Raw genomic sequence first — 24,373 nt, 5'->3', positions numbered from 1 at the left:
ATCATTACTGAAGCACAAATATTTGAGTATGTTACTACATATGTAACTACATACTACAATTATGATTGCTCAGTTCAAGTCCACAGAGCCGTGTTACAGATTTAAGTTTCTGATATCTAAATTTTTGTCATGCAAAGATTTTGAGCATCTATAATAGGATCAGAATTCTGTGTTCACATTAGACATATTTAATTTACTGTGATGTTTTTAATACATTGTTTTGACTTTTCTTCACGATAATTACAATGCCTTCAGAATTATAAAAGACATGTAAATCAAATCAGCATGGATTTGGAGAAGCATCACACTCTGAAAGAATCAGGAATCAAGCAGCTGTGGATAAAGCTGCACTATGGTGAGGCCATCATTTTCATCTTCAGAAAGCCACCTTAAGGGAAAAACAAAAACCTGTCATAGACACAGCAAATATAAAACTTAAGAAAGACAATTTGTGAGAGCCTGGTTCTGCACCTTTGATTTTCTAGGATAGTTTTTACATTGGTTTTTAGAGAAGAAAAAGCCAACCTGAAGAAAATAGTGACTTTTAAAATTTTTGTTTTCACATAGCATTCACATATGTGTAATTTTAAAGTGTAATTAACTTTATTAATATATTTATTACATATAAATTAATTTTATTTTTTGGTCATACAGGTAACTAGTAAACTGCTCTAAAGAATGACAATAAAATCAGGATAATTTAGAGTAGAGAAACGTTCTGTGACAGCAAGTTATTCTCCTTGTAATTAATTCTAGAAACTCTGTCTTTCCCATATCTCTTTGTTGCTTCACAAAATACTGAGTTGCATGATGGGCCCAATCCTAGCTCTGTAAGAGCCTATGGAGCTTTTACTGTTGATTATATGAGAAACAGGCCTGAGTCCAAAGTTTGAGTAGACTGATTTTAACTGGAACCAAAAATTAATACAGTGGTATTAATTTCCAAAGAGAGTTAAAAATCTTCTGTACTTTGAAAGGTGTATGACAGTCTGCCTGATTTGATATCTACATGTGTGGGAGAGATTCCCAGACAATAAGTACAGCATCAAAGTAGCTCACATCTGAAGCTGCACCATTCAGCAGCTGGGAGATATGGCTGAAGATAAACAGGTCCAGGCTGATTTTGGCAGCTAAAATTGCATGTGGAAGTCACAGAGCCTGGAAATGTGTGATGTGTAAGCTAGACAACAGGCATTTAAATGAGTTAGCAAAGGATTCAGGTTTCTCAGTGATTAATGTCTTTTAGAGATGTTTTTTGCTTTGGAGGAGTCCTTTTTATGTGAGAGAATGAGCCCATTCCCCATTTCCTCCGTAGGCCATGAGATGAGGAGTTCCATGAGGAGCTCCATGTCTCGGCTGGAAGAGGACCATGAACTTAAGAGTTTCCTCTATCTGAGAAGCCCCTGGGTCTCTGAGGACCCTGGGGTTAACCTCTAATCTCTTCTACTGAATAACTTCCAGTTTTAGTAGGGTTTATACACTTCAGGGTAGGCACATAGTCCACCAAGGCTCAGTTAAATGTTCTTGTCAGGTGCATGTAGAATCAATCTGTGCCAGTCACTCACCCACATCAATGAGGTGATTCCAGTTCTTGTGCCAGTCTCTTATATACCTTTGCACTTTTACTTTAAGATTCTAAATAAAATTGAAAAAAACAAATATCTGGAAAAAAATGTTTGCTGCAGTCTATCTCCTGCAAGAATCTTCCTATGATTGGTGTGGTCTGAAAACTCTTACAAGCAAAAGGGGTGAAGTGGCATGAAATCCTGAAAATCCTGTCATGGATTGTATTGCACATCTGAACGATATTGTGGGTTAAGAGCTTTGCTTAATGCCCACTAACTTAGATTTAGGTATCTAGTAGATTAGAGAGTGTCTGAGCATGCCTTTGGAGGAAGTTGAAGCAAGGGAAGTTTATTGTTGTTGGAGGAAGTTTGAGGTTGTTGAGATCAATAACAACCTCACTCTTGTGATTTAGACTGTAGTGACCAACTGAGTATCCAAGAACTTCAAAAGTTACCTTTTTTCGGTACAGGGGCTGAGATTTGGCTTCCATTAATTGTCAAGTTTACAGAAATATTTAAGAAAAGGATAAAATTAAATATTCTTGGCTACCATTTCTGTTTTCAGATTACCAGGTAACATTCTCTTTCTAGATACAGGGAACTTGTAAATTTTTACACTTCTGTGTTCTCCAGATGCATTTAAAAACTAATTTCCACTTGGAAGGACATGAATATGTTTCCATCAGTTATTTATTCTGAAATTCTTCAAGCCATGAATGATATATTGTAGTGAACAGTCACTCTAAATGCACTCCTTCAATTTAATTTCCAGTTTTTGAAACTGTGTTGTTTCAGTTGATGCAGGCTCATGTGCACCCTGTTTTTGTACAACAGTAGCCCTTTACCCAAGCAAGCCAGTACCTAAATACATTTCTAAATTTAGATCATTACACTTCTACATTACATTATATAAAGCTTTTTTTTTATCTTTATCCCATTTGCTGAATGTGTCTTGGGCCCATACTAAGCAAACATTGAAACAGAAGGATTCTAATGCTTTAATGTTGCCTTTACTTAATAAAATATACTACTTCTTCCACAAGTTTTGAATCTATGTTGCCATGTTCCACTGTCTTCCTTTCTGGTTCCCTTCCATGCCTGTTTGCTTACCCCTGATATGTTTGCCAGAGCTATTTATGTGCTAATGCTTGTGTAGTGGTTCACCAGACACCTTCTATCCCTTGAATTCAAAATGTGTCTGAATACTTTCTCTTGGCAAAGGCATTAAATTATGTCTCTCCCTCCTACAATCACCCAGTTTTAATTGAGTGGAAAAATCTAGTGTCTTCCCCTAGCAATTCTCCTGACAATTTAGTTTCAAGTTGGCCAGGGGGTTCAAAAGTCATTGGGGATGGACTGATAAGAACACAACATTGTTAAAAAAAAAAAAATCATTACTGTCTTAGAAAACCAGACAGAAGCAACTGAGAGACTTGTGAAAAAGAAAACAGCATGTACAGAGGGATGATGGACTGATCTACTGACCTGTTACAGTTGAAGCAATGCACTGAATTCCTAGCTGCATCTGTGATTTCCACTTTGTCTAGAAACCAGCCACTTGCTGTAGAAGGAAAAAAAAAAGAAAAGAGCAAATTTAATATAAACAAAACACAAATACAGCATAAGAAAGGTTTCTAATTTCATTTCCCAAACCCCATGTGGTTCAGTACTTCCAAGTATATTCAACATCAATAATAAAACTGAAACACAGATGATTCAAATTACTACCAACTTCTCTCAGTTTTACAGGGAAGATCTTTGATGTTTTTGACAGAAAATGTAATGGGAGATTTTTGTTATGACTTAACTTATTTTTCCAGATTGGATAGAACAGGCAGTAAGACAAATGAAACAGAGTGCATGGTAATATTGAATACACTCTTGAAAACCCGTTCTGCCCTTTCAGGTACTTGGAAATACACTCAGAATGCACCCCTAGTGGGCATTCTACTACTCTTTTCTAACTAATATATTGATATATATGTGAACCAAGTGATGAAACTGAATGCTTCTCATATTCCTATTTTTCCAGTAGTCATGATTCAGAATAGCAGCTTCATTTAAGCCAACACTTATACTTGTTTCAGCTTTAAGAAGATACTAAATATTCTACTTTAAACCCCTGTTTTGCTGTGTGAAGAAATATCTTCATTGCTGTGATATAGAATTTTATTTCATAGAACATCAAAATATTAATATTTTAAAACCAAAACTTTTATATATATACATAAAACATATTGTATATGTTTTATATATACAATGTCTGTGCTGATATCTTTAGTTGTCTTTGCCAATGAAAATACTTAATGAAAACATTTTAAAACTCATCAGTATCATACTGCTAGTACCTGACAACATTTTGATAGTCTTTACATGTCCTAGAGATAAAGAACTAGATCCTATCTAATTACTTTGGTTTTCAAATATTTGCATGAAGTACTAAGTAGGCAAAAACCAGTAAAATATTTTTATTCTAAATGCTAAATTTTAATTGTACATGCTAAAAATGAAATATTAAAATATTTGCAAATTGTGTCAGTTTGGATAAAATGTAAAGGTACAGCGATGTTTCCTTTTATTCAATGACATTTTCAAAAAAATAGCTGGGTTAAGTAGGCCATGAAGGTGTCTAGGTATTCCACCTTCAATTTGCAAGATCCGTTTATTGATATTGTGAAGTACTTTTGAAACTCTTTTAATGAAACCTTGGGAATGGTTTAATATATCATAGACTCTACTTGGAATAGATGACCTTTCATGAAATCTCTAAATCAGAGTCAAGATGATCTGCAATAAAATTTTACAACCTCTCAAATTTACACGACACTTTACAAAAGAATAGAAAGGCAAGTTTACTCTCTTGAAAAGATTAAAATCTAACGCTTCATCCTTTATTGACAAAACTCCAACAGACCTCACTGAAATCTCCAGGTATGGAGAAATCTAGAGGTAGCCAGGATATGTTAGCAAACAGATAAAACATCCCAAAGAGTTACTGTAACATTTTAGGAAGCTTGTGGGGATAATAGCTGATGTGACAAATGACGCTTGGAGGGAATTCCAAAGAAATATTTAGAGGAAGGTCATCATGTCTAAGATGAGTCAACACACCCCAGCTGTGTTAGGAAGGCACTATTAGCAGCTATGTGATGTTGATCAGGACATAGAGAGGGGAAATAATAATGTTGTTGATAGATCAGGACTCAGGAAATAAAAGTTTAATCTATAATTTCGCCTGTAGACTTCTGTGCAAGTCTCAGTACTAAAAGTTGGCCATTGTGGAGTTCCCTTCCCAGATCAGATCTAAGCTGGACTGTGTGCATGCATAGCAATTATCACAAATAAGATGAAAGTCAGCAGGAAAATCTTGTTTATTATAGATCTTTCAACAGGTTTGGTGTTTTTTCTGTTTTCAACACGTTTATTTCATGTCGTGAACTAAACGACATGACTGGGTGGTTAGGAAAATAAAAAAGCTGTTCAACTTTCTCCAAATAGGAAATGCTATTTGCAGAATTTTTCTTGGTATATCCTAGAAATTATAAACCCTTTGGCACTTTGTTATTCCTGATAAACTTAGATTAATCAAATTTTATTAAGCCTAAACCTATTTCTTTGAGATGGGTTAAGCAAACTTCACCTGACCAGAGTATCTTAATACAATCAGACCTTTTTGATTCAATTTATACATTCCCTGCATATTCTGTTTATGTGTTTGTATATCTCTACATGTCTGATATCCGCATATCCCTATGGGTTTTCAGCACTATTAAATGTAAGCTCAAAAGATTATATGCCCTAGTCTCCTGTTTTATTTTTCTGTAAAATTCAGAGTCTAGAGGTTACTGTTCACAGAAACTTTTTCCATTATCAGGTGTGGCCATGTTCTATAGCCACAACCTAACTTAACATCAGAGGAGGACCTGGTGCACATTGGTGTTCTCAGACTTTCACAAGAGGAGATCTGTGGCTGTGAGAGGGAGCTACAGCATGCTTTGACCAGAGTGCCCAAACTTGCTCAAATCATGGAAAGTTTAGCCTGCAGTTTGAAAATTCAATCATGTCTTGAACTGATTGAATTCAAGACAATCAATTTTCTTATTGACAATCCATTTTCTGATTGTCCACAAGACAATATTTGTCTTATTTAAGACATCTAATCAGGGGTTTGGCTGACCAATGTTTGAAAGATAAAACTATCTGAGGTTTATTTTAACTAGATCACTGCTAGAAAAAGAATCATAGTATAGTCAAGGGAAATGTGATAGAGAGGGTGAAAACAGGGGCAGCAAGCTGACCTCATTTGTACACAGGTTTGTATTAGCTAGCTGTAGCAGTGGTGTGACTTCAAGCAACTTTCCAAATGTCAGGCAGATCCTTAAGCAGAAGATGTTTGCAAGGCTACTGAACACAGAATACTTACCAAATCCTTTCCCATCGTGGCCAATTTCAATTGAACATAGGCTGCCTAAGTTTTTTGTCTTAATCTTGAAGGTATCAACCTTTAATATTAAAATACAGTTATTAAAAATATGATACTAGTGGTTGGAAGCTTACATATTTGTCTAGGTCAGTTCTGAGACCAATTCAAGTGTAATAGTAGAAGTTCAGAATAAGTGAACCACCAATGTGGTTTATTTTCCCTACTGATGATGTGTGGCATACGTTCTCTACTATTAGGTCTCAGTTTCAATACAAAATATTCACTTTTCAACTTATAGTATGACAATCCCTACCTCTTTCTTGACTTTCACCTACTGTGAAAACATTTTTGGTCTCATGAATCCTCAACTGCTAGAGTTCTCTAAAATATTTTTAGTATACAATACATAAATAAATATTCAGGAACATAAAAGTTAAAGGCTTTTGCTACATTAACCATTATTCCTCTCAAATATTATATGATTTAATATAAAATATTACATTATTTCATATTGCAGATTTTTAAAAAGAAATTGTGTTTTCCTAAGACCTTTGACATCACTGGCTACCCATTGACTTAGCTGGATTGCTAACAGGTTTTCTACATATCTACTGTTCTTTTTTGAAGGGTAATGACACCTCCTGTGAAGTACCAAGCAAAACTCAAGACACTTTTTTACTTGCTCCTTGCTCCTCTAGGTAGCCAGATTTATTATTCTCCTCAGTACGGAAGACAATTCATGGGTAAATATCTTTATCTCAGAGATAACTTGGCTGAAGAAACTTCGACTAATTCCAGGTAAAAAGATGATTAGTATTGCTGGAGATAATGAGGTAGATCTCTTAAGGGATATATTTTCACTAGAGTTCTAGTTATTTAGTCATTACCTTTCAATAACTTCACAAGAGAAAGTTACAGAGAATATATATATTTCTTTTTTACTTAAGGGTAACCATCATTGTAATCCACTGCACAAGTGGTGACCAAACAGAGCAATGTCTTTGACAGAATAATATGTTTATTAAATTAGGAAAACATCCAGACAAGGCATTAGGACATCATGCAGAGAACCTGCATTCTTATGCAAATATCTGTATCTAAACTAATGGTCTCTGAAAAATAGCCTAAAGCAGGATGGATCTCAGAATCAGGCTAATGTCTACGGTTCCATTTCACCTGGTTTTAGGCTTATACATCCAGGGATGCTCGCAGCACCAGTTTCCATGTCAAAGTAAAATGATGGGATGTAAGAGACTGCTGTGTTCTCATGCAGGATATTCAAGGTGTGTGCAAGAGCACAGGGTAGTGCACACAGGTGCACAGGCCACTCATGCTGTGCATTTCAGAATGAGGAAATAGAGAGCTGGTCACGGAAGGGGAGGCAGTGTGAAGATGTAAGGTGTGAGTGTAAGGGCGAGCTGAGACTCATGTAGTGATGTGGAAAACAGAATAAATGCCTCAAGTTTTCTAAAGAACTTGCATAGATTTAATGTTTATTTTTTCAGTACAGAAATGGACACAACCTATAAGGTCTGTGTACTCACCTTTCCTCTTTCAAAGGGGTTTTGATGCTCCAGTGATTGAGAGAGTTGAAATACCTCAGATTTGTCCTCATTCCCAAATAAAATTATATGCACATTGGCATCAGTCCCTGCTCCCCTTTTGTCACCTGTGTACACTTTAATAGTATACTCTGTCAAATTTTTTACTTTGCTTCCTTCTTTATCCAAGTTGTTTTCTATGTCATTCTTTTGTTTCTCTCCTCTAAAAACAAAAGATCTTGGGATTTCTCTCTGTATTTTGGGCTTATTTGCATTCACATAAAATTCTCTGAAAAACAGAACCACATTTGTTTTTTGGTAAGTAAATAATATGTTAAATGAAAAATATCCTATAATTTATGTGGAACAGCTAAAGATGGGCATATTTTAAAAATATCTATTGAGAGAATCACTCTATGGCATTTACTTTAATTCAGCGTCTGCTCAGTGTTTTCAACTATTATGCTATTAAAAAACATTACTAGCTTTACAAAATATACTCACTCATTCACTTCAAATACATAGATAGGATGCTCCTTTGCAGCTTCTTGCACATGCAATTTTTTAATGTCCAGTTTGCAGTCTGCAAAGAGGGAAAGAACATAGTGAAAATGTTCTATTGCATGACAAGAAATTAGGTAGGATGTTGTTGGTGTAATGATGGCATTCTTACTATATGAAAACTTCATTTTTTTCATTAATTTAGGAATGCCAGCAACTGAGATGAAAGTGCTGTAACCACTACAAATGTCTTTATTTTGTTCCTATTTGTGAACCTCAACTTAGAAACTTAGGAGTAAACATTTCCTTTTTCTTAGTGAAGCAAAGGAGTGTTGTCCTCACTGTCCTTGGATGGGCATGCAGAAAAGCTTAGGCATGACTCAGGCAGGCACATTTGAGAAGGAAGAGCAGAAATACAGCTCTGTTGCTTCCTCCTCAGTGACTGCTTGAGGAATGGAGCTCTATTCCACATGCAGCACAAAGCAGATCTCATTAGGTGGCAGGTGGGAAGTGAGTTCAGCAGCTCCCTGTATCCCTCTGCTGTTTGGGAAACTGCTCTCTGACTTATGCTCCTTGTTGAATTTTCTGCTGGGGGCTTCAGCTGCATGGCCTGAGTGTCTTGCCACTACTTAGTCTACGGCAAAATAAGAGACAATGAAGATTATTCATTTTCCCTTCTATTATTTGTTGCTTCAGTCCTGTTCATTACATCAATAGGAATCTGGGGAGGAATCCAAGACATTGTGTTACACTCATGGCCTGCCAAGATAAGTGCATAGAGAGAGTCAGAAGATTCAGGAAGGGACCATGAACCCTCTGATCTTAAAAATTGCCTCTCATAAGGAACGAAAGCATAAATGCACTGGAGAACATTGCCCTGACTGATCAGTCCTGCAGGGTACATCTGATTTTGAAGAGATTTTATGGGATTTGGGATTTTTGGTTCAAAGTCTTGGTCCAAAATAGTCTCAGTTCGAACAAGTCTAGTTACAGTATGGACACCCTTACTCATCTGAAGTGTTTTATCATCTAAGTAACTCCTCGGAAGAAATATCTGTTAAACATCATCTCAATCCTGTCTTCATAACGCACACTGAGGCAATGAGCCCAATGTCCCTTCTTTGTGAACTGTGTTTTCAAACCTGAATGGAAAAGTCTCTCCTGTCACGTTCTCCTTGGTGCCCTTTGGCTACACACAATTGCCACATTCAGTGACTGTCACTCAGACAGATGGCTGCAGTTAACTTCCACAACTGAGGCTGTGGGAAACAAAAGCAGAGAGCTGCAGCATGACAGGGCTGTCCCTGTGCTTCCCTTCCCCTCTGGAGTAACTGCAGCCCCACACCGTGTCCCCCTGCGGGTGACCTGTGCTGGGCACAGGATGTGTGACCAGCTGAGAGTTTGTGCCCAAATGTCACCTCACATCCTTGGTTGAAACTGGGTGCTGTGCCTAAAAGGTTTTTATGAGGAGCCTCCGGATGAGCAAACAAAAAAAAAAGATAAAGTGCAAACATAGAACCCTTGCTTCCCTAGAAAACTGTCTGAAAGTGGTTAAGTGTAACGCATAGCAATGATCGGCAATTACATAGCAAATTTCATTAAGGGATTTAAAAAAACCTTTATAATTAATTCTTTGAATTAGTAGCATGATAGCCATCCTACAGATAAAGCTGAGAGATGTTGAGATCAAGACAATTTCAAGAAAGTTCAGTGACAAAACTTGCTGACTGCCAAACAGAGGTAAAAATTCCCTCTGAATGTCACAGAGAGAAAACTGAACTGGGGGTGGAAACAGTGAAAATAATTGAATCACAGAAGGAAAATTAAACAATACCAATTTCTTACTTGAGTAATAATTATTCTACTAGATAACTTATTAGTAGAGCATGTATTAAGTGCAGAATATAATTATATTCATCATCATTTACTTTCTTGATGCAGTAATGTTATAACCTTTAGATCCCAGGATTTTAATTTGTCAAAATGTAAAATTTTGCTTTATGAAACCCTTCCCTTTAGAAAAAAATAGCCAAAAGGATATTACTCTGTCAGTGACTTTGTTGCCTTTAACAGGAGGCTAGCTGTGTGATTTACAGGACTGAGTTTAGAAAGTAAAAGCATTTTACCTGTTTTACTGCTGATCAAAAGAACAATTTTTTCCAGTTCTCCCAAGTCAACAGCATCCACCATAACTGGAAATGACTAAAATAAAATTATTCAGTATTTTATTATAAAACCATGTTTCTTAACTGTACAGGGAAATTTGAAAATAATTTGTAGGAAGTACAAAAATGTATAAAAGGGTAAATTTTAAAATACTTTAAGACAGAGTACCTCATTTTTCTCTTCCTCCTGTACATTCTGCAATGACTGGAGAAGGGATCTGTCTCCTGTGTCACCATGAGTACCATAGATACATGCAGTCATATGCACTAAATTTCTCTCATTCAAAATATTTCTTGAAAATACTGTTAGATGATATGTAACCACTGCAATATCAAGTAAAAAGAGACCTTGTTAAGACTGTGCCACAACCTTGCCCAGCAATTTGACAACATGGCATTCTACAGTCAGATGTAATTAAAATTCAAGCACTTGAAAATAATAGCAAACCCCAAAATTTTTGCATTTTCTTCATGATTGTTTTGCCACCATCTCCCAGATCTGAAATTTGAGAAGGGAGGCTGGACCATCCCAAAACAAAAATGAAAGGATTGCATTTGGGAGGTTTAATTCTTGGATCACTGTGCCAAAGAGCATCAAGAGTGGGCCGGCCCCACAAGAGCAGACAAGGTAGAAACTGAGCACAGCCCCAGCTGATGCATTGCCCTCTCTGACCACGTTCTGCAGCATCTGCATGAGGCAGGCAGAGATGTCCAGAGTCCCAGATGCAGCAAACAGTGAAAAAGACCTGGGATCCATCCTGGGATTGAGCTGGGGGCAGAAGGAGAAAGGGCCAGAGAAGGAATGTGAATAAGGCTACAGCATAAGTCCAAGGTCTGTGCAGGAGAGGGGGGCAGACAGAGAACCAGAGAAAGATGCACATGACATGTGGCTCAGGCATGATCTGACGGGGGCATCTTCTGCCTGTGACGGTGTTCACAGGGGTTCCTGGATGAGGGAAGAGACAAAGGAACTGACTCTATGTTTTAGAAGGCTTGATTTATTATTTTATGATATATATTACATTAAAACTATACTAAAAGAATAGAAGAAAAAGTTTAATCAGAGGGCTAGCTAAGAATAGAACAGCAAAGAATGATAACAAAAGCTTCTGTCTCGGACAGAGAGTCCAAGCCAGCTGACTGCGATTGGCCATTAATTAGAAACATCTAAGATGGGCCAATCAAAGATCTACTTGTTGCATTCTACAGCAACAGAAAATCAATGTTTACATTTTGTTTCTGAAACCTCTCAGCTTCTCAAGAAGAAAAATCTTTAAAAAATAATTTCTCATAAAGTACGTCTGCAACACTCTGCCCATCATGGCTGGAGGTTCCAGGGGAGTCCAAGGCAAGCCAGGTCTGTGACTCGTGGTGGCCCTGGTGCACTGGAGCCAGGTGGAGAGGCTGCATTCATGGACTTTGGATCAGATCATACAGGGGAGAGCGCTGGGAGAGTCCATTGTACAGAGGAGGGCAATTGAGGGAAATTAATGTAGGCGAGGGTAGGAGGGCTAAAATGCTTAAATAATGTCTTTTTTTGGGTAGTGTGACCAGATCACAAGTGTAGCCACCAGCTTTTATCTCTTTAGTGTACTGAATAAATTGGAAAGGGAAAGATTAAAGGGATCTCTGAAAAGAAATTACATACAACAAGGGTAACATATATGAATGTTACAACTCCATTAATTTTATAAAATTCTAATTATTTCATAAGATTGGGATGAATTACAGCTCTCTTTTAAAGTTTTGGGAATAATCAGCTTGAAAGTAGCATAATAAGGGGTTTTTTTACCTTTTCAATATTTAACTGTTTTGCCTTAAAAACTACAGTAGTGCAAAATTGACCTTCTGAACAATCCTGTGTGTGAGAGGAGAGAGACAGCACCATGTCATCCCTGGGGATTCCTGAGGTGTAAACATCTCAAAGGAAGGTACAGTAAAAGGAAAGTACTTATGTATATACCCAGCTGGAGGCCTCTGCTCATTAATGCACCCAAAGGCACAAGTGTGCACAAGTGCAGATCTCAGGGGTCTGCACTCTATCAACTGCATTTTGATGGCTTCAATTAGCCATTAGCAAATGCTTCATCACAATCCCAAGCAAGCTTTTTTTAAAAAAGGAAAATATAACAGATAAAATACTAAGGCACTCTATAAATGACAGAGCTGTATCTGAAATTTAATATCACATGGCTTCTGGTTATGGTGAGTGTGATTAGATGTTTTCCATTCCAATTAATACAATACTGGTTTTGCTTTTAGCTGATAAAAGGGAGAAAATAAATTAGGTTTAGAAAGCTGTCAAAAAGCATATCTGGTTTCCACAATAAATTGCAAGTAAATTTGTCTCTAAAGATCACTTTGAACTCCACGTGTACCACCTGCTGTGGAGCTGCTTAAAGCTCTCTTGGACATAAATGGCAAAGATTTGAGGGAATCACTATCCTAGTTTTGTTTTTTTTCCTTCACTGGTTACAAATCCCTCCTTGAAAATATCTAAAGCATGGGTGGAAAGAAATAAAAACTACAGAAATTAACTATTTCATTTGTTTGTTCTTTTAACTAAACCTATGGATAATATAACACCTATTTGTTGCTTGTGATGGTTTTTGTCTGTTGATTTTAGAATAGTTGCAAAGAACAAAAATATTACCAGAAAAAAAAAAAAAAAAAAAAAAAGGAAGAATGAGGAAATTACTTTTTCAACGAAGAGGTCAGTGACAGAGACAGAGCCAAGGTCATGAGGACTCCAGTCTCATCCCCCTTTTATCACCCATGCTGCATCTTTCTCTCCTCATTTCTGTGGACTTGTACCTGTATCCTGAATACTTCTGCATGTGACAGTGATCACTCCTTTGCAAGGGGTGCACTCATGTGCTTTATGTTAATCTGAAGGTCCTCTTTGTTTCAATCTTGTGTGTAGGAGATGAAAACCATTGAGTCCTGTTCTGTACCCATACTGTGTAAGTGGACAAGTGAAAATAACACCTCTAAGCAATAGAAATCTAAAGCCTAGACACAAGTTTTAGATTTTCAATTGCTTCCAAAATATGCAAAATAACCCCAAACTTCAGGCTCTGTTACTTCTACTGAGATTATTCACATACTTATTTTTGGGTGCATTCAGAGACCTCACTGAAACTGGGCCATAAATTGCAATCCAAAGTGTCTTGCGGTAGTTCATTTTACATCTACTTCAGCCCATTTTAGATGAGCTGACTTATTTCTTACCCAAATAATTAATTTGCATAAAACTCAGGGACAAATTATTTAAATATTAAGTATCAGTATTTGGTCTGTTAATTAAGTTAGTATTTGTTCCATCATATGGTAGCATTCAGTAAGCATCAGATTAGGGAATCGGGTGGATTTTAGGTGAAAGGATTTCTTTTATTTTACTTAACCAAGGTGACAAATGTAAGAATTGTTGAGCTAATTTTAGGAGGCATAAATATTTGGAGTATATAAAGGTAATAAAGCTGAAGCTTATATGTAGTTTTGAGCTGTTATTTACTGAGAATATTTGTTTAGAATGTGCAAACAAACAACAAAATCACTTAATAGTAAATGAACTATAAAAAAATCATGTTGTTAATGTCAGCAATATGAGCAGCTGAGGACTAAACAAAAGAGAATAAAAATATTACAATAGTTCAAGAAAAGAATATTTCTTATAAACTGCTCTTTATAACATATAATAATGCTTCTGTGCCATCAAGTGAATATTGCATTTCCCACTTCATAGTACAGAAATTAAGCTGAGTGGGTAATATTTTCCTTCATACCTTTTAACTTCTTATCCAATCTCTATGAATCGTTAAATAAAGACAATAAAAAATTCTGTTTTGATAAAGGTTTCCCCTGTAATACCAGGACACGTTAACCTCCTGAACCACTATTCTGCTTTGGAGTAGATTTATACCTACCAGAAAGTGCTTCTTTTAATGGCCACTGTATAGGGAATTCAACCCATCTGTCTCCATTAGGAGAAAGAGGAAGTGTTTTATTTATGATGAGACTAAAGGTATCCAGGGTTGATGTGTTCTGTATTTTAAAGTGATGAAGAGACAACTGGGATATGTTGTTTTCCAAACTCTGGAGACCAAGCCTCACTTTATGAAGCATTCCCAAATCAGATGGCAAATGTATCTAGGAATCAAGAAAACAAGGAGTTAGCATCCAAACAGAGGTGTGCAGATAAATGCATAGGTAGTTTACAGGAAGAGAGGAAGCTGGCTCTAAAGGAGTCAGCACAGTCCTGCACCCATTTGCATCAGGCTTGGTGCTAAAAGTGCCATTCACTTCAAAAGCAGCAGAACCAGGTTGACTGTAGCCACTTAAGGACATTTTAGCTTTATCCTCTAGGGGCATTTGTTGTAATTGTTCTATCAAATTCAAATTACATACACCACTGATTTCTAATGTGAATAAGTAATGTTAATGTCATTTAAAATGATATGCATTATTAACTATGACTGTTTGTTGGGGAAAAAAAGAATGTGCTTGATCATCATGAACTTGAGAAAGCCAGAAATTAAAAATAAAATATGGTATGTGACTGAAAACTTCAGCTCTGATTTTCTTGAATGTTTAAACAACAATACAAACACTAAAAACAATATCTACAGCTCTACATTCTTATTTCTCTTTAAAATGAATCTCAAAGGAAATTTAAATATAGGCAAATCTATATATTATTTTACATCATATGTTATTTGGTTCTCAGTCTGATGTTCCACTTTGTTTTCCATGGAAACTGGATTTGACTTGCCGTTGCTTCCATAAAAAACCATAACCATCTTGGATATATTTTCTGACAACTTTTCAAATTCTGATTTTGTTTCTTCTTGATGCTTTGTGAAATAAATCCTCCATCTGCCTTCTGAACAAATAAAATAAGGAAAATAAAAAGGAAAAAATATTAAGGACGTTTCTGTTTTCATATAGTAAAAAGCTATCTGATATAAAATTTCTAAGACATGCCTTGCTCTACATGGGGAACATTATTTTATAAGCATGTTACCTGGGTATTGAGCAGCTCCCTAAGTTCATTGCCATTTTTTACGAAGGGGAAATTATTGTCAGTACTAGTAAGTATAACGACATATTGTGATGAAAATATTCTCACATTATTATTTCAAAACTGATTAATAAAACAGTCAATGTAATGACAGAAGCTATACCTGAATTCATTTGGTCTCTTCCTAAAGGCCAGGCAGATGTACTCCTCCTCTCCTGAACTTCTAAATAAAAAAAGAGATAAAATTAATACTTTTGTAGAACAGTATCAATATGATAATAAAGGTCTGTATTCATGTCTAGTGAGGCAATTGACTGAGTATTATATCATTTAGATTAATGATTTAACTAGGAAATGTACAGTGTGATTTTCTATTTCATATCATGCTAAATATCATCCCATTAAATAAACTGTCTCTTGGGCTGGCTTTTTACTAGGAAATGGTAGTAACATGAAGATGCAAGTATTTTTCATTTTAAAGTATTTCCCTTTCATTTGTACAATTTATGCTCTGGATGAATGAGCACTAATTGGATGTCTTTAATGCCCATTCTAGAGGCTAATGTTCCTCCCACAGATATGAGTCCCCACTGATTTCAATGGGATTTGGTAACATTAGGTACTGACCTAATGTTGGCCAACATTAGGTACTGACCTGTACTGAAAATGAGAAGACTTTTTTTGAGTTCATAACCAAGACTGGATTTGCCAATTATTGTATAAAGAAACTCACATTTGTCCAAATCAATGAAGGAACATTTGTCCAAATCAATGAAGTTTAGTAGAAATAGAACTAAATATTACCTTTTCTTTTTTTTTTTTTTTTTTTTTTTTGAGATGTCCCAACATACAAACTAAACCAAAGCTGAAATTATTTGTATTTGCACACGAACAGTTTCCTCCTTTTTTTCCTGGTTTCAAATGATCAAAAGTTAGAGATCATACAGCAGAGGAAATCAATTGAACTAGAATCTTCTTCAGTCTCAAGAGGCTATTGCTGGACAAGTGCCAGCAAATGCCCAAGGAGTTAGGAAGAATAAATCTAGAACATGTTTTGCAATCCAAGGACTCATCTATACTGTCAATTAACTTCTCTGAGAGGCAGGAGAATAAATACATCTGTCTTAGAGGTACATTCTGGGTTTTGGTGCCTACTGATCTGGTTGCAGTGTGTTGTGGTTCCTCTCAGCTTGCGCACCAGATTGTGTTGAAATCCCTGCTTGGACTGAAGCCATGACACAGGGAGGGAAGGAGGGTGTACATTCCTTTCCTGTCATGACAAAGAGCCACAGGCAGTGGGCTCAAAACTGCTCCTCTGGGGCCTGACTACTCTCATGGTGTCAGTCAAAAGCATCTCCAGATTGTGGCAAAAGTTGTCCAAACATTGTAGCATAAATAATGTAAATTAGTCATCTTGAATACAATGGAGACATTCTCTCCACTGCTTAAACAGAGTTTTCCCTGTTTTTTACCTCTTTTTCACTCTGCCTAGCAAGTAATTGGTATTAGAAGCTTAAAAATAGTTTGCAGGTGTAGAAGTAAGACTTGGAGAGGTAGGAATTTGTAAAAAAGGAACAGGACAAATTTCTTGGCATTTACACCATTGAAAATCTGGAGTAGCAAAGCAGAAATTATCCTCTGGCAAATTGTGGTTATTAGATAGTATTAAAACACAAAGTGTTCAGACACACTAATTCCCTGTATAATGACAATGCTCTACTGGAATATTTTAAATCACAACTTGTTTGTAGAAGCAAATTGTATAGCTGCATTCCTCAGTTTGGATTGAATTTCTTAGCAGATGATAGTTTGAAGGTAGTGTTGACCTGTGACATCCAGAGTTACTGAGGCAGATCTTTTTCCATCACGTCTGTCTTTAAGCCACGTTTGAGCCATAAACAGTGTTTCTGTCCCTGAAGATGCTGACTCTTTCACAATAATCTTCTCTAGAAGCCAGTCAGAGCCTCTCCCTTTTTCAACAACCATCCTTTGAAGAGTACCAATATCTACTGCCTCCACTTGAAAAATATCCACCTGAAAAATTCAGAATCAGAAGTCATATGGAAACAGAATCATGTAACTAAATTATCAGTGTATTTTGAACAATGAAAGGATTTTTTATTAACTTTATAAATAGTAACAGAACCAGAAATGACAAGTTTGACTATGCTAAATGCCTGCAGTAAGAAGTATTTCTTCCCTTGGTGGTTCTGCAATTTACAGCTAAACCCCCTCTTTGCCCACACAGATTATCAGCTGCCTATGCTTGCTTAATGATAAATTTTCCTTCCCAAAATTGATGTTTAATGATCTACAGGGAATATATTTTAAAAATATCTTACTCTCAACAAAATAGACCCCAACGGCTATTTCAGGAATGAAATACTGGGAATGAGAAGGGTAGAAACAAGCATCACAGAAGGAATCTCTAAAGAAAGAATGACAAACTTGGTTCCAGATTTGGATTAGTGTGTAGGATTAGTTTCAATATAAGTAATTGAATGGAAAGAAAAATAGTCAAAAAAACTATGTTGAAATAAGTTCTGCTATTCTCTATCAGTTAAAAAACCCACAATAATTTTACAATGTTTAGAACACTGAAGTAAGATTCCTAAAGAGAATTGTGATTTATCAGATATTCAGTACTTCCACAATATCTGATTCTGGCTTTTTGTGAGTGTTACACTTATTTCCTGTTTCCTCAACTGAAAAGCAGACATTAAGTTCTTGTCACAGAGACTTTCCACATTTTTTGCTTTATAGATTTATGAATTATCATCTAATTTCTACTGGGGTTGATAACTGTTAAAATCTAGTGTTATCTGTGATAGAAATTCCAGCGTGATTTAAAGATGCAAAGATGGTTTTGAAGGGAATTGGTAACAATAATGATGAAAACACTTGAGTCCTGAGAAGTCTTGAAGTCTTCCCAAAGTAATTCACACTGAAGTTGCTCTGCCAGAGCAACCCTTAAAGGTTTATGAGATAGAAAATAACAGTTCTCTTGCTCCACCTCCATTCTTTCCTGGACAAGTCTTCCAGCTGAATAACTGATGAAAAATTTGTCACAAAGATGAGCCCAATCAGCTTGCAACTTAATGAGACACAGTATAAACTGAAATACTGAACCTAAAATTGCGGATTAGATATGACCATCCACTTTAAAAGAATCCCCAGAAACAGAAAAATTTTAAATTTGTTCTTCAATTTTTTTTTTCTCGTTTTTCATCAATATCTATACATGTGATATCTGTAATACATGTACAAGTGTGTGTTTGTGAACCACACCTTTAGCCCTGTATTAAAAATAATAATCAACCTGTTACTGATTACTCTATAACTTGTAGACAGAAAGGTCATGTTGGTCAAAAACTGCTACAATGTACCATCTAATCAACACATCTGCATTATCACTCTTAAGCCATCATGTGAAATGGGAAAATGAGACAATGATACGAAGGAGAAAAATCTGAAAGAGGCTTTTGAATAGCTATACTTGCTCATAAGGAATCAACGTTATCAGCGGCTTAGTGAATCTAACAGCAGAGCAAATACATTGGAACAGCTGAAATTCTAGGAGTGCGGAACTGCAGGAAAAGAGGCTCCTCTTCATGTTTTCCTTAGCTAAATCAAAAAATTAAGGTTTAGTGTCAACACAATCATTTTATTTTATTACCTATTGGACTAATTTGATGATTGAATACCATTAACTTGAACAACTAATTTACATTAATTGTGATATTAATTTGATCACTCCTTTATTCCAGCTTTAATTGGATTGGTAAAGTTACACCATCATGTCTGAATAAAATGAATTTGTTACACTTATTAAATGAAATGTATTAAAAATACATGCAGTCAGGAGATGACTGAGAAACACAGACTGGAGTAAGAAACATATCCTGTGTCACTCAGTTAAAAAAAAAAAAAAATTAAGTTCACAAAATGTGAAAATTTATCCTAAAGATGCTGCTAATTCTTGCAAATGATAATGCTTATAGTAATATGATTGTATAAGCATGATTGTTGAGGTTTAACCCCAGGCAATATCCAAGCCCTACAGAGCTGCTCACTCACCCCCTCACCAGCAAGATGAAGGAGAGAATGAGAGTGGCAAAAGCTAGAAAATTTGTGGGTTGAGATAAAGTTTAATAGAGAAAGCAACAGCCATGCACACAAGCAGAGCAAAACAAGGAATTGATTCAGTGCTTCCCATGGGCAGGCAGGTGTTCAGCCATCTCCAGAAGAGCAGGGCCCCAGAACTTGCAGAGGTTACTTAGGAAGACAAATGCCATCACTCCAACAGTCCCACTTCCTCCTTCTTCCCCGCCTTTCTCTACTGAACATGATGCCACATGGTCTGGAATGTCCCTCTGGTCAGCTGGGGTCACCTGTCCTGGCTGTGTCTCCTCCCACCCTCCCAAGCACCCCCAGCCCCCTCACCAGTGTGGCAGCACAAAAAGCAGGAAAGGCCTTGGCTCTGTGCAAGCCCTGCTCACTGATAACAAAAACATCTCTGTGTTATCAGCTCTGTGTTCAGCACAAATCCAAAACAGAGCCACACACCGGCAACTGGGAAGAAAATTATTTCTACCACAGTTGAAACAAGCACAATTATTTTATTGGAAACACGTGATAAAGCTCTTGTCAGATACTTGTTAGAATAATTTCTTTTTAAGAGAAAAGAGTTTTCCAGAGAATGACTAATTTAGTGGCATGGTCATCAGCATCTCCAAAAAATTCTGTTGTCAGTGATCCACTCTTGGAAAGGAGAGTTAGGAATATTGGAAAACTACACACAATAATCTGCTTCTTCTAGTCTAGTGCTGTCCCCAGAATAGTTGGGTCTGACTTGCATCAAGTTTTATGCTTAACAAACTTTTAGTACTTATTAATTTAGTGACTTAATAAATCAGGGAGAGCACGTGCTGTGGGTTATCTATGACCTGGAGGATCCAGCCACAGATAAAAGCAAGTTTAGTTAAGACATAAAATGTTTTCTAATTCCTTTTTCCTATGAAAATAAGTACATTTTGATGGAAAAAACATTTGTGAAAAGCTTGATGTTTGGTTTGTGTTAGACACAGTATCATTTGTCAATGTGCCATTTTAATGAGCTTACTTAAGAGAATGTAAAATTTCAAAACTCCATAGAAAAATCTGCAGACTATTCAAACATCTAATAAACTGCAAGTTAAGGAACTATTAAATAGACTAGAAATTGTGTCATCTGGGATAAACTCACCTCACAGACAAGAGAACATTTTCTCTTTATGTGTACATTTGAAAATCTACACAGTGTAATGAGCTTTATTTTAGTCAAGAGACCAAAAAAGGACAGAGAAAGAGCAGCAACTATAATTGTTAGAGCTAAAAACAATTGGCCACAGATAATTTATTTGCTAAATTTAATTCACTTTTCTCCTCTCAAGCTGTCTGCAAACAGAGAGATTATGACATATATTTCCTTCTAATTTTATGAAATTCAATTATTATTAATAAATTAGCTAATATTTTTGTATATTCATCTGAGACCATGGATTAGGCATAAAATTTTCTAAATACTCGAGTTGTTGACAGGTCTTGTACATCACATGATATTCTACCTTTTATTTGACTTACAAATGGGGACCTTTGAAATGACTGGAGGGTTAATTCTTCTGCAGAAAGAGAAAGAGAGAGGAAGAAAACACACAGAACAGAAGCAAACCTATAGAATATGAAATTTATCTTCATCATGTTCCCCTAGGGAAAAAATGTTAATTTTTTTTTTAGTTACTAGTAGCAAATTAGGTTTGAACTGAGAAGTCACCTTAAATATTGATAATAATACATATTGGCTAATTCAGCAGGGCTTATATTGAATTTTCTCAGAGCAGCATTAAAGCAATTTGTATGTATGTACAGTCCACTAAATTTTCTTAATTAACATTGCCTGGAGAAAGAAAGATATTTTCCCAGTCTGAGCAGCTAGGACTGACAATGGTAGAGCCATACATCCTCTGTGACCCAGAAGAGCTGCCCAGCAAAACCAGAACTGGTACTTTTCATACCTCTTGGCTAAGAAAATAAGGACTAAAAAATTCCTTTATAAAAATAATTCCAGAAATCCTTTCAGAATATTTAAAGTTTGGGGTTTTTTTCTTAACTTCCTTTCAGATTTTCTTCAAATATTTCTTTTTTTTCCAGAGACCCACGTTTTGAGCCTTTTCTTTGAATCTATGACCCAGTTTATTACGACTTTATTCAGTACTCTTCTGTGACAGTGCTGGCAACATATCACTGTCTGCAGCAGCTGCAATAGCTCTTGTAACAGAAGAAGCATTTGAACAGTCACTGTGCAATATTTACCTTTATAAATGCCAATCATTTTACAGGCTTGGTACTGAGACTTGATGGTTGGTTAATGATGATATTCCCAGAAGAACTGAAAATGGCAAGTCAAGACACACCATATGCTTCATTTCATCAACCTGTATGCACAAGTGATTTCCCATACTGCTAATGTTAGTATCATTTTAATAGGCTTTTATTGGAAAAGGAGTCAGAGTGTCTAGATAAAGGACCTTTTCTATTAAGCTTAGCAAACCTATTGATTTTCTGCCTGATTATTTTGATCTCACTTGTTAATCTGGAGAAACTCCACTGAAAACAAAGCAGTTTTAACACAGGTAAGCAAAATAAAGGCCCCCTGCAACAATGAGCCCAATCAGAAACAGTGTGTAAACGTTCCTGGAAAGGGAGAAAAAAGAGAAAAATTACTTTTGCCCCTTCAGATTGTGGTCCTGTGGGCTCTTCCAGTTGTGCTGAACAGAACCTTGTCACATCACTACCTTCTCTTAGATGGACATTACCACCTTTTTAGTTGGGCTAGGTAACAACAAAATCAGCACCAGCAAAGTTTTATCAAGATAGACCAAGTGAAAAAGCCCAAATCACTAATGATATGAACTGCTTAAACTAAATAAACATTGGACAGTGCAAATGTCACTGTGCCAGCAGACTTCAGAGGTGGAAATATTGGGTGGTAAGTAGCACTGGTAGCAGTACTGCCTTGGCTCAGCTCAGTGGAAGGATGGACAGTGCCTCTGACTGTGCCCTCACTGCCCTGTAGTGTTCTGTATGCTTCTTTAAAAATGCTTATTTAAAAACAGGGATTTTCATGCATCTGAAAAAGCCAACACTGAATTTCCTTCTAGACTCACATTTCTGCAAGCATGATTTTGTATCATGTTAAATTCTCAGCCATAAATTAATTGAAAATTTTTATCTCTGCATGAAAAAATTAACATAGATTATAATGAATGAATCATTTGAGGTTTCTGATAACCCACATTTATCATAGTTTATCAGTCTTCAACAAGATTGGTGAAGAATCAGTGAAAGAATAGGGGTTGTAAAAAACCCCAAATATATTTGCCCTGCACTGATCTTATGTTCATAATCCTAGTATAGCTGGAAAGAATTTTGAAACAAGATTTCTATGCACAAAACAGCAGCAGGAGTAAGAAAAAATAGGGGCATTTTATATTGATCAGTAGCTATGAACATTCTGCCAACTAGGTAAAGACATTTCAATCAGACTTAAAAATGTATTTAAAAAAATGCAAAAGGACTGCTACATAGATCAGTGTCATCAGCCACATCCAAAGCTGTAATCATAAATTATATCAAACAAAAGAGATTTAAAAATCAAGCAAAACCAACAACAAAACATAAACAAACATAAGGCAGCCATCACTTTGGACAGATTCAATCCCATCTGATGCAGCTTGATTGTTGGATTGACTGAATAACAGTCCAAGTTTGAGATCTGGTTTAACGGGCAAAGAAAATAGGATGAATGTAATTTCCTTCAACTTCAGAAATGCATATTATTGTATGATATTTTGATTAAGACACTATAATCAAATATTATAATGGGATAATAAAACGTCTAACTTGTATGTCTCCAAGTGTAGCTGTAACAAGAATATTTTCAAGCACATCTCAATGCAGTGAAGCCAGTTAATAAGCTTATGCTCTTTAGTATTTCCATGATTCATCTGGAAGAAAACAAGATTTCAGAGATTATGCAAATACAATCCCCAGTTATGACACTTGAAGAAGTAGGGTGCTAAATTGAAGAGTGCTCTGAAAAGATTTGTGAGAGTTAATAAATCACTGGAAACCGTCATTTCAGTGAATCAAGCAGAATAATCTATTGAACTTGTCAAAGGCATACTGATTTTCTTATTGTCATAAATACTGTCAAGGGCTGTAGAAATTTGGTGTAAGAGAGCTGTCCAAACTAGCAGTCAAAAGTGTGACAAAATTCAATTCCAAGAAGTTAAATTTTGACAAATTTAGCCAGAAAACAGTGTGAATCTCTAATATTTAAAAGAAAAAGCAAGTATCCTTAAGCTTTGAAACAGCTTTCCAGCTAGATTTAAACTTCATCACTGGTAGCTATTCATTTGGAGTTAGATATATTTTCTAAACTTTTTAACTTGAACTGAATTTAATGTAGTTCTTGCTGCATTGAGGAAAATGATGGAATATTTTATTTCCTGAAAAAAGCACACTTGTTTTAAGATTTTTAATAAATCAAGCTAATAAATTGAGCTGCATTTTATTTTAAAATTACTTTGTTTATCAAAACCCTGAAATGAACAGGGCATAAAATTCACTTACCCAACTTGGCCTATCTAAAATAAATCTATATAATAAGACAATTTCCTTCAAAGAAAACAGCAGATACTCTCTGAGGTTAACTAATTTCATTTTAAGATAAATGTCCAAATGAAGAGAGAAGGTAACCATCACTCCCTTTCTGCAGCAGATGCTTAAGCCATCTTGTTAGAACAAATGTGTAGAATACAGGCAAATGAAACTAAGTGAGATGCATTTCAGCTTTAGAAATGTCACTTACATGATTTATTTTTAAGATCTATATAGACAGAATGAAGTACTTCTCTTTTGCAGGTAATTTTAGCATTAATTAATTTTGACCGGTTTTTAATTTTTTGCAACAAAGTTTTACATATTTTTTGCCCTGCAGGAATATGACAGGAAACTGAAATTAATTATTCACTCAGCTCTAAACATTGGCCAGTGCTGTATTGACAAGATGGGTGATTGGAATGGGATGTTCTGACGCTGTACCTTATAAATTTCTC

The 24,373-nt window shown here is 35.9% G+C and overlaps 1 protein-coding gene across 1 annotated transcript in view; it reads right to left on the bottom strand.

The window, feature by feature from the left end:
• Positions 1-318: 318 nt before the first annotated feature.
• RP1 (RP1 axonemal microtubule associated) overlaps positions 319-24,373 on the bottom strand; it is a 164,839-nt gene continuing 140,784 nt past the window's right edge. The window contains 11 exon segments of the mRNA XM_058025257.1: positions 319-388; positions 3,051-3,126; positions 5,989-6,067; positions 7,533-7,818; positions 8,034-8,112; positions 10,157-10,232; positions 10,365-10,519; positions 14,122-14,344; positions 14,899-15,077; positions 15,379-15,438; positions 17,042-17,249. Of these exon segments, the coding sequence (XP_057881240.1) occupies positions 319-388; positions 3,051-3,126; positions 5,989-6,067; positions 7,533-7,818; positions 8,034-8,112; positions 10,157-10,232; positions 10,365-10,519; positions 14,122-14,344; positions 14,899-15,077; positions 15,379-15,438; positions 17,042-17,249 (1,491 nt within the window).

The sequence above is a fragment of the Melospiza georgiana genome, chromosome 1 (assembly GCF_028018845.1).
Source record: "Melospiza georgiana isolate bMelGeo1 chromosome 1, bMelGeo1.pri, whole genome shotgun sequence".
NCBI classification, from domain to species: domain Eukaryota; kingdom Metazoa; phylum Chordata; class Aves; order Passeriformes; family Passerellidae; genus Melospiza; species Melospiza georgiana.
Note: the sequence above shows the minus strand (reverse complement) of the source record. Positions and strands in the feature narration are given on the sequence as shown.